This window comes from Leguminivora glycinivorella, chromosome Z (genome assembly GCF_023078275.1).
Source record: "Leguminivora glycinivorella isolate SPB_JAAS2020 chromosome Z, LegGlyc_1.1, whole genome shotgun sequence".
Taxonomy (NCBI): domain Eukaryota; kingdom Metazoa; phylum Arthropoda; class Insecta; order Lepidoptera; family Tortricidae; genus Leguminivora; species Leguminivora glycinivorella.
In genome coordinates this window covers 34,405,809-34,417,470 of record NC_062998.1, presented here as the reverse complement: position 1 = coordinate 34,417,470, position 11,662 = coordinate 34,405,809, and the positions used below count along the sequence as shown (strand labels likewise).

Here is an 11,662-nt window from a genome sequence, read left to right as displayed (position 1 = left end):
TATGCTATGATGTTTCAATTTTTATACATAATTATACTCCAGGAACAGAGTAGGTACTACCAGCCGTAGAAATCTCCGTGACTATCTTATATATCTTATGTACTTTCAAAAGGTGTTTTTTTTTAAACTCCCACACAAATTCCCAAAACGCAATGAGCCGTCATGTTACACTTGACGTTTGTAAGTGGGAGAGAGAAAGAGTTAGGCCTGGTTTAGACGGCGTGCAAACTCGCACGCGATTTTAGTTACATTGCGGGCTGTTGAGGTTACATACAATTTTGCACAGCCAATACCGCAATGTAACTCGTATGGAGTTCTCGTACCGTCTAAGAAATGGGCCCTTATTCTTTTCTCGCCCCCCACTCGTGTGTACACGTGTGACGTCAGATTTCACTCGATTGAGCGCGCCAAAATAGCCGCGTTTAAATAATAGTGGTTTTGAATATTATTTTCTAGTTTCATAGTCTGGGATGTGTTGTGTTACATTTAATTTTAGTACTATAAATAATAAATAGTAGAATCATATAAAAACATAACATTAAAATTTTGAAAAAACCCCCGACCGTGACATAGTAGACCGATTTTCATGAAACATGACTAAGAACACTCCCGACTAACTCGGCTTTCAGACAAAAAAAAACGAAATCTAAATTGGTTCATCCGTTCCAGAGCTACGATGCCACAGACAGACACACACACACACACACACACACACACACACACACACACGCACGCACGCGCACACACACACACACACACACACACACACACACACACACTCACATACAGACAGACAAACAGACAGTCAGACAGACAGACACACACACAGACACGTCAAACTTATAACTCACGCATAATACTCCCTATCCATAGCGTTATCAAAAACGTTACCATTTTGCTTCGGCTGATTCTTCGGATAACGTAACGACGAATTGTTGGAGGTGTTTTGTAAAGGAGAAAAATATATTAAATAATGATTGCCAATAAGTTAAATGTAATGTTAGACAAATAACATTTTATTACGAATTGATATTTCATAAATACATATAGGTAATTATTACTTTTAAACTTACATTAATTTGGTAAGACACTATAAAAGTCTGTCGTTATAATTGTGGTTGTGATGGCAGTAGTAGTACAGGAATCCAATATGTATTTTTTTTGGATTTACACGAGTGCGTCTAACTAGCCCGAGTAATTATTAGCATCGTAGGCTCCTGTACCAACTTCTTCGTTTTTAGCACTGTATAAAAGGTAAACCATCTTGCAATGTCTTTTTTATTGAAACATTTTTTTATAAAAAGGCACTTCAAGACTAAATTACCTTCTTTCTAACGCTAAAAAACTAATTATCACGGTGGGATAAGACTGGGTCTTGCAATTGTCCCGGGTAAAATAAACAACTATGTTAGTAGCTAACAAACGACCGGCGACCGCGCCGCACCGCGACTCTGGATTTTTTGACGTAAGTGAGAGCGAGAAAAAATAACTCTTGCTCGCTTTCGTTTACGTGAAAAAAATCCATGGACGGAGTGCGGTGCGGTCGTTTGTTAGCTACTAAGTCTTACCCCACCTGACCTTACGTCTCAAACATATTCTATTTGCAATTAGTTTATACTTGTAGCCTGCACAATGCACATACACCGAAAGTATCAAAAATACGTACGCTTAACACTTTGAAACAGGACACATGTTTAATACAATTACAGTACCCTTGACTTCGACGCTACGTCAGAAACACGCGATATTTATTTGTGATTTTGTTAGAAACGCAATGTTGCTACCTCTAAAATTAATTGCAAATAATGTTCGTTGATTGTGATCATGATTGAGTAGTTTGCCTTGGCCACAAAAAAACCAGCTTTCACTTGACGCAGCTTGTAAGGAATCAGCTCGGGCGTGTTTTTGTGGTTGTGTGGAGGAGTGCGCGCGGCTCAGTCGCTCTTCATGTCCTCGAGGCGCGACACGAGCGGGAAGCGCACGATGCGCAACTGCGTCGCGTAGTCGCACACGATGGCGTCCTTCAGAGGTAGAATCTGTCTCACGAATATGCACCCGTCATTTTGCCCTGGAACATTTACCTTTTGTTTATTTAACGCTGACAACCTTCGACTTGAGTCACAAACTAGGTTACCATCTCTGTCCTCAGTATAAAACAATGAAAGTGACTCACCTAAGAGCACTCTCCGGATGACGTCGCCGGTGCTGAGATCGTAGGCGGCGAGCCCGCTGCGGTCGCCCATCAGCAGCAGAGTGTGCGTGAGCGGCAGCATGCGGCTCATGTAGTTCAGGCCCTGGCGCAATAAACGTTTATAAACACATCTCATATTATGTCACCAATAGATAGATTTACAACAGCTGCCACCAATGGTCTCAACTGAGCTCACTGGTCCGGCCAAAAGCGAGTAAGCAATCAGTTATCGGCTATAGAAACGTACAAAATAATAGTAGCTCCTGTGTAAATAAGAGACACACGATGATATTTTATAGTTCGTCGAAGAGAGATGAACCAATCGCTCGCTTTCTCGCTTTTTATCCCTTTTTTGTTGGGACCAGTGCCTCAGTATACCTAAAAGTTCGTTTATTCCATTCGCGCCAACTTCCATAAGACATTTATTTGATTAGTGGTTTTGGAAGATTGCTGTCAGAAAGACCTGGCGCCTCAGTATCGCAACCTGGCGAAAAAATGATTGAGAAAAGCGTAATTGGGATGGGGTATTCGATACGGTAGGTACTCACAATGTGTATGGAGTTGAGCATGTGTCCCTGGAAGCGGTCCCAGATGCAGAGGCGCTCGTCGGCGCCGCTGGACACCACGTACGACGCCGTGTACGCCAGCGCCGTCACCGCGCCGTCGTGCGCCTGCATGCTGTACAGGCACGCTCCTGCACGCAACACACAATACGGATGAAAAATAGTTATTTGTTATACAAGGGGGCAAAGTTGTATTTTAACGCCGAGTGTGGAATTGAAAAACGAGCAAGTGAAAGGATTCTATAGTTGAACCACGAGCGAAGCGAGTGGTTCGAGAATAGAATCCTGAACTTGCGAGTTTTTTAACACACGAGAAGTAAAATACATTTGCACCCGAGTGTAACACAAAACTTTTCCCCTCACTATGGCGAGGAAACTACAACGCAAAAAATGCGTTTATCACTGCTTCCAGTAGGTCCACAGGTGGTAAATCATCTTTATTACAAGATTCACCTACTTTCATAAATTTTAAAGCAGTTAATTTGACTTTATTCAAGGTCAAATTACTTTACCCACTAGTAGATAAAATGCGTTTTTACCCGCTGGTATTAAAGGACAAAACACTTGTTTCCGAGCTAGTGAGGGAAAAAATTACATTCTATTTAGTCCGTCAGTTAGATCGCCCAAAAATACTGAACACATATTTTTCGCTTTTTTTTAGTATGAATAGGTAGACGTTTGACCACGATCACACCTGATGGTAAGTGATGATGCAGTCTACGGTGGAGCACCCTTACCTATGAGATACCTATTTACTCTTGCTTTAAAGAGACCTGGATTGTACTCATGTGGAAACACAGACTCAGGCAGGGCATTCCACTCCTTGGCGGTTCGCAAAATAAATGTTGAAGCGAAACGCTTAGTGCGTATTTTTGGAATACTAACCGTGAAGCGATGCCGTATCTAATTAGTTAAAAAATACAAAGATACAGAGCATCAAAGTTCCGGAGTGGGGGCTTGTGACGACACTTTTAAGTAAAAATTGTACCTAGGCGTGACGTCATGCGGAAATTCAACGCACTGTACCGTCGTAGTCATTTTTCGTTTACGAGAAAAAAAATGTGTCCAAATTTTTTTGATAATCTAACTAACGGACTAAATAGTTTTTTTAGTCGTCTCGCATATTACACAAGGACCAAACTAACGCGACACCGATATTGATAACCCAACCGGTGCAAGCGTTCAACTAACGCATAATATTCTACAATTTTACGTTTAAAATAAAACATGCACACCAGTCTTATCAAAATCGCTTACAGACTTAAAACCGCGCGAAATTGCATTTCCATACAAACTTAGTTCTCATTGTCTCTACACATTTAAGGTGGCTCGCTTTCCATACAAAAAACATCTACCATTTATTTAGTCACCGCACACTACAACTAAATATAAATATGCGCATACATCTACTATACATTATCCATCGTCGCAGTATTGAACGAAATACATTGTTTCATACAGAAATCATGGATAAATCCATGTGAATTTTTTATTAATTTTACGAAAATGTGCGTGCCAAATTTTGTGTACAGACACAGAGCCGTCATATTTCGCGCATTTTTAGTTGACATTGTCATCAGTGACACTTGGCTCCTGACAAGTAATTATTTTATAGATATTGGTTTACTTAACTCAAGCAGACTCAGAAATAATGACGCATTTTGTCAATAAAGATACATATCGTGTATTTCGACACTGCTAGTGTAAATCGAAATGGCGTCTCGGTCAAATGCATTGACTATGAAGCAAGAGATCTCGAGTTCCATTCCGGAGTCTTTTTTAATCATTTGAACTTTTTTTGGATTTATTAAGTTTTTTTTTTAATATTTTTTAATAGAATAAACATTCTATTAAAAAAGACTCTTACTATATTTCTTTCCTATTTTTTATTTTCATACAAAATACAATACAATCTTTATTATGCCTTTGTTGATAAAATAAAATATTACACGTCAGGTCAGGTACATAGGTCATAGTGTGGGCATAGTATTAGTAATGTGCTGACTTCCTTACATTTACTGAGCTAGTTGACCTATGTTATTGTTGTGTGAATGTTTTTCTTCAACAACTAAATAGTTATATATATGAATATGTATGTAGGTACATATGTGGGTAGCGTTTGCACATTGTAATTTTTCCTCAGTCACCCGTTGAGCTCAGAGACCACGAACGCTGTAGTGTTCGAAACGTCGGGATGAATTGTAAATTCATTATACACGATTTAATCCGTTTTCATAGTTTTTATTTCATGAGTAACTATCGCGGTAACTGAAGACAATATTAACTAAATGGTTACAAATAATAATTATCATCAATATAATCTGGTCTAGGCAGGCAATTATGGTCGCGCGATAAATGATAAAACATCTGGCCGTCCCTATAATCGCACTTACTAATAGTGCGACAGGGACGGCCTGATATTTTATCATCTAACGCGCGACCATGCTACCCGTGCTGTACTAGCTTTTGCCCGCGGCTTCGCTTGCGTTAGAAAGAGACAAAAGTAGCATATGTCACTCTCCATCCCTTCAACTATCTCCACTTAAAAAACATGTCAATCCGTCGCTCCGTTTGACCGTGAAAGACGAACAAACAAACAAACACACATTATCTTTGGTGAAATAACGAATTCTTCCACTTCAGATTATAGAGTAACTAGCTTTTCCCTTTTGTAATAAACTAGCTTTTGACCGCGGCTTCGCTCGCGTAAGAAAGAGACAAAAATTAGCCTATGTCACTCTCCATCCCTTCAACTAAATCCCCTTAAATAATCACGTCAATTCGTCGCTCCGGTTTTGCCGTGAAAGACGGACAAACAAACAGACACACACCCTTTCCCATTTGTAATATTAGTATATTTAGTATGGATTTGACATTATTATTTATATTTAAATAATTATATATGTATAGCCCAATTTCGTCGGTAACAGCGTGTTATGTAATGGCGTCATTGGTGAAACAGTCGTCTGTCACGCCGTGAAGGTGCGTTCGATTCCCAGGATTCAATAAACTTTTTGTATTTTTTTGGATATAAATTTCGTATTTTTTATTGACCGAGCAAGAATGGAGAGCCGAAGGTATCAATTTTATCTTAGAGAACATATTAATTTTTTATTGTCATTTTGATTTTCTATTTATTAAGTTGAGATATAAAACACAACTTTTAATACCCTCGCTAAATATAATATTTTCTCGAAATTACTCCTTAGATAAAAAAAGTCCACTTGAGTTTTTAAAGCATTACGTTACTCAGTTAACTATTGCATTTTCATTTACTAATTTAAGATTTCAAAAGCGATTTGAATACCCTTGCTCCATCGAAAATAAACAATTAGAAAAAAAAATCATTCGAATCGTAGTTTAGAAACTAAAATTTATCTATACTTTTTGGAATTTTTTAAAATATCAGATTAGGATAATTATGTTAGAAATTCTGAGTTCGACGAACCCAAAAATTATTACCATGTAAGTGAATAGGTTTTTGATCTTTTTTGTGGAAAACGCTCAGTAACTACTGTACGAGTACATATACATTTATGTATAATAATAAAACAAAAAATAGTGTCTCATAGTGTTGTGTTCCTGCCGGTGAGTAAGGCTGCCAGAGCTCAACGAGGGTGCGGGGTGCTGACGACGGGAGGACTTACGGAACTAATTTGTTCCGTCTATTGTCCTTTGAGTCGTCGGCAACCCAAACCTTCCTTTGAACTTGTACACTCCTTTTTGCTGTGCACACACAGCAAAGGGGAGTGTACAAGTTTCTAATGGGGCAGCAACGCGCATGCGACACTCTTTGAGTTGCAGGCGTCCATAGGTTACGGTGACCGCTTTCCATCAGGCGGACCGTATGCTTGTTTGCCACCGACGTAGTATTTTTAAAAAAAAAGAGAAAAAGTCCTGGATTCGAACCCAGTACTTCCATGCAAATCATGCGATAACACGTATTTACCGCAAGGCTATTTAAACAAGCTGTCGTCGCGTGAAATTATCGACTAGAAGGAATACAAAAACACTGTTTGTATGTGTGAGTGGTACTTAAAAATAGTGTAAAATAGTAAATTAGTTTACATTAAGGGGATTTACATTACAATGAAAAGTTGAATGTATGTTGTAATACGTCAATTTTAATATTAAATGTTCGCGAAGCATAATTGAAAGTATATAAATGCCTGTACGACTCCACAAAAAAAATAAGACCGGTAATTTGCAGATTAACGCCATCTAACGCAGCCTGAGCTTCGAGTAACCTAGGCGAGCCACCTTAATATTCAGTAATAAGGTACAACGGGGCAAATCTCGACTGGGGGACAATTGTAACTAATCCATTTTTTCCATTATTACACTATGATGTTGAGTTCTACATGTATCCACTGAACACGCCTACCATATATAACCGGTGGACACTCTATTCTCTACTCTCAAACATGGAAAAAATGGACCAGTTACATTGCCCTCCAGTCGAGATTTGCCCCGCTGTACCTTACATAATATTTTGACACCTATACATACATTGGGTATTATTGGCATATAGAATAGTGGCCTAGTATACCTTTTCGTCTGGTTTGCAATTTTAGTTTTTGATTATGGCAGGGTTTGCATATGATTGCCGCGATAGTGTCACGCCGCGCATAAATCACACGTCTTTTTTTAATTGTGCTAAGGATATAATGAAGGGTAGTTTATCTCGCGTCAATCATGTACTAGCCTAGCCCTGCCGGCGTAACAAGATGGGGGTCTGATAGGATAGGTGGCAGTGTGCAAGTTGAGTCTGTGTTGGTACTCGTAGGGGAGGGGCCCTCGTGTGGTAAGTGGAGTGGAGTAAGATACCAGTGTGCAGATCCCAGACGCAGAGCAGGCCGTCCTGCGAGCCGCTGCCGGCGATGGTGGGCGTGGCGTGGTCGATGAAGCAGCTGGTGATGGGCCCGCAGTGCCCGTGCAGCGTGAACAGCGGGCTGAGCTCCGCGCTGCTGAACACCTGCGGAGTTCACGAGGTTCACTCACGAGTCAGTGGCTTAACATTCAACTGCCATCATTTCTGTTGTGCATTTCAAGTATTGACCGTTACATTCACTAAAACTAATACACTACTCATGCATATATATTTTTGGAGATTAGATTTGTCAAACTCTGGTTCATAATGAAATGACATACTATTAGGCACTGGTCCCACCGCGAGCTAGTAAGCTATGAGCTATCGGCTATAAAAACGAACAAAAGATAAACACTCCCGTGCAAATAAAAGAGACTGCGATATTGATTGCTCACCGCTGGGCGAGTAACTATAAACATCGCCGTGTCTCTTTTATTTACACCGTGTCCAATAAGTCCGAATACTCAAATATTACCTCAGTTCTAAAGATATAGGGATCACAGGCCATCAAATTCTTATTTAAACTAAAGAGTATATTCCTCTTAATAAAATACAAGCACAAAGTACATGAAATTTCCGAAGTGTCTAAGAAAAACAAAGAGGTAAAGTGCCAACAAAATACTTGCTCGGCACGCAGGTGACGAGTTATTTTTTATAAGGAGAATCTGTATGTGATAAAACAGACGCCACGTGTCCAAAATAAACTATTATGGGTACCGAGGATAGATAACGTTCCGGCCAACTAGAAAAATGTGCCTAGGTTCCAGAGCTCACCATCGGCCCAGGTGTGGGATGCAGTATGTAAGCGAGGTAAACTACCTTCAGTACTTACAGATAAAAGCGTTAAAATCAACGTTTTTTTTCTTTAAAACCAAGGTTTTGGAGAAAAAAATGCCTTAAAGTTAAAAAGGATGCTTGGGAATGAGTATCATGTGTCCCAACAAGACGCACCTCCAGCACATTCGGCAAATGGTATTCTAGCGTAGTTTCAGACTAATTTGGCAGTTTTTTATCCGAAACATGAGTGGCCACCCAGGCCTCCAGGTTTAGGCGTATTAGACTATTTTGTATGGTCATACATGCTTTGAAGACTAAATTTTTATAAAATCATAAACCTAGATCATTTCAAAAAGGTTATCGAGAGTATTTGGGATGAAATGTGAAGAAAGCGGTGCGTGCCGCGTGTGATCCGTTTGAGAAGCGTTTGAGGCTGGTAAACAAGTTAAGAGCCCGTCACGATGGGTAAAAATTCAGTATCTGTCAAATTACCCCATTTACACACACTAACGCACGTCACACTCACCAACATACTTTTCGCACACTACCGCAATTTACTGGAAGAGGTCAGTGACCTAAGTGAGAGGAACTTAAGACAGGTCTATTAGTTTCACTGAAGATCAGTTGTAACGTTAAAATCCCATCAAAACCAAAAAAGGGAAATATGAGCCAAGTTCAATATTATATATGCCTTGGTTGTTGGCGTCAACGACAAAAGCAGAGAGATCTAAACGGGTGCCAAGTTCAATGGCAGTCCTCAAAATGTTTTATGACAATTGATGACATAAAATATCATTTCTTATAACTTTTATAATAGAATAGAATAGAATATAATTAATTTATTCGTTAACACACACACAAAATAAACGTTACAAATAATAAGACATAAACAAGAAGGAGATCCAACGAAATGGTCTAATCTTCCGATCAGACCATCCGGTGAAACAATCACGATAGGCACATAATATGTATGTCACAAATATCAATATAAGAGCCAAATTTAAGACGTTTATATGAAATAGTTTTTGTTGTGAGGACTCCCATAGAGGCTCCAAATAGTTCGTGTAACACACGCGATATTGTCTGCCAGTTCGGTTACTTGAACTTGGCTTGACACGCTGCCGCGTGTTTAGATTGCGGACAGTGTCAATTTAGTGTTACCATCTCACACGAATTGACTCCGATTATTTTTCAAAATAAATTTGTGCAAACACCATATAAAATCAAAACAACTCTGGTGTAAAAAACAGTGCTTCGTTTATTCTAATTATAAATGGTTAAACCCTTTTCCGAATGAATTAAAATAATTCACTGTTCCTGATCGGTTTAGCCATTATAACATCCGTTATAAATGCACTGAGACAAAGGTTGAGGTTATGTATGAACAGAGGTTGACAGTCAGTTTACATGTAAAATTGTTGCCATATATAGAATTCTTCATTAAAATAATAATTTTCAAAATTTAGTTAAAGTTGTCTGAATCTATAAGGTTACGTGCCCCGTGTGCAAACACCATTTAAAAATTATATTGAACGTAAGAAGGTAAGTCATACAGAACAATTTTGTGATAACATAATATATTATTACAATTAATAATTTCGCCATTTATGTAAATAATCGTTTATAGAATATAATTATAATGATTAGTTCTGTTAGTTTTTTCATACGCCACACTGAATGTCTCTTCGCGATAGAGAATGTTACACACACTGACACACTAAAGAATGTGACCAGTATAATGAAAATAAAGTCCAACGAGTTAAAATTAATTTTAAAACTCTTTCATTTTAATAAAGTTTAGAAGACAAAAAATACCTATATTTCTTATCATTGTATTAAAGTTACATATATTTTTTTATTTCTCAACAATAATAAGTAGTAAACAACACAAAAAAAAACGATTTTAAACTGAGACTCTTTTAGACGTGACGATATTTATTTACCTTATTACTTTTGAATACATTCATAGCACTGGCAATCTTTTTGTATCCGTATATGATTTCCAGTGTCAAAAACAAATGTCATTGGAGCAAATTTGGCGACACGTCCGCTCCGAACGAGCCCGATCGGGCGTCTGACTCCATAGAATCTGTTCACAGTTTTGACGTTTGTATGGAAAATTTACGAAAGTTTATATTCAACATTGATTTTATTCGTTCTCTTTGTAAGGAAAAATATGAAAAGGTAATAATTCTGTAGTCCAGTTATCTAGCTCATAAAATAACATTATTTTAAAAATAAAACACGGTCGTACATATTCAAATTTATGAAGATGCCGACAGGGGCCGACCGCATTTTAGTTACAACTTTAAGTAAGTATGTATCTAAAATTAGAAGTGTTTCCTGATTTGTATTACACACTATTTTGCATACACATACTTAAAGTTTATAATTATCAAGAAAGCCTTTTGTTTGCCTAAAAGGTTTTCGAAGTAATTGACATTTGATTCGAAGTATTTTTAGACAAATATTGATGTCGTTTAACTTCCATTTACTGTATTTTAGTAGCATGATAACACACATGTAAACTACTGAATTTTTAGTTTAGGATATAAGTAATGCGACAACATCAATTTTAGCAGCCTAAAGTATACAAAATTGAGCTCAGCTCACTCAGACGTGAGCACTATTTGCGGGTTTTCTTAAACTAGCGTCAGGAAAAAAATCATAATTAATTCAGGGAGTAACTTTTCCTTGATGTTAACTACTGATTTTGTAGATAAGAATACGCGCTGTTAAAAACAAGTGCTTTTCTTATCAATAAGTATATACTGAAACTAAAACCGGACGTAGAAAACTACCAATTTTACGATTTTCTACTTTTTGATATTGACGGCCTCTTAATGCTGGAGTTATTCCAAAACATGTGTTGTGAATGTAGTAAATAAGAGTGCCATTCATAAAATATAATAATAATGTAGTAACTATTTGTTCATTTTGTTTTATTGGCTATTTGTGCTCTATTCAAACTTATTGGACACGGTGTACGCGGGAGTGATTATCTTTTGTTCGTTTTTATAGCCGATAGCTCATAGTTTACTAGCTCACGATGGGACCAGTGCCTTAGGGGTTAGATTTCTCAAATCTGCGCGTCAGCGTGAAAGCGGAGAACTACTCCTAGGCTTATAAAAATAATTGTTGCTGGCTAATCAGTTAATTGGATTGGAAAGCTTGGCGGGTCGAGGTTTGGAGAGACATGTGGCCCATTTTTAGGGTTCCGTAGTCAACTAGGAACCCTTATAGTTTCGCCATGTCTGTCTG

The 11,662-nt window shown here is 38.1% G+C and overlaps 1 protein-coding gene across 1 annotated transcript in view; it reads right to left on the bottom strand.

Moving 5' to 3' along the window:
• Positions 1 to 987: 987 nt before the first annotated feature.
• The window catches only part of LOC125240957 (sterol regulatory element-binding protein cleavage-activating protein), a 34,124-nt gene continuing 23,449 nt past the window's right edge, over positions 988 to 11,662 (bottom strand). The window contains exons 19-22 of the mRNA XM_048149179.1: positions 7,582 to 7,729; positions 2,740 to 2,885; positions 2,174 to 2,294; positions 988 to 2,068 (exon numbers count right to left, since the gene is read on the bottom strand). Of these exons, the coding sequence (XP_048005136.1) occupies positions 1,935 to 2,068; positions 2,174 to 2,294; positions 2,740 to 2,885; positions 7,582 to 7,729 (549 nt within the window). The 3' untranslated portion in view covers positions 988 to 1,934. The remainder of the gene's footprint in view (positions 2,069 to 2,173; positions 2,295 to 2,739; positions 2,886 to 7,581; positions 7,730 to 11,662) is intronic.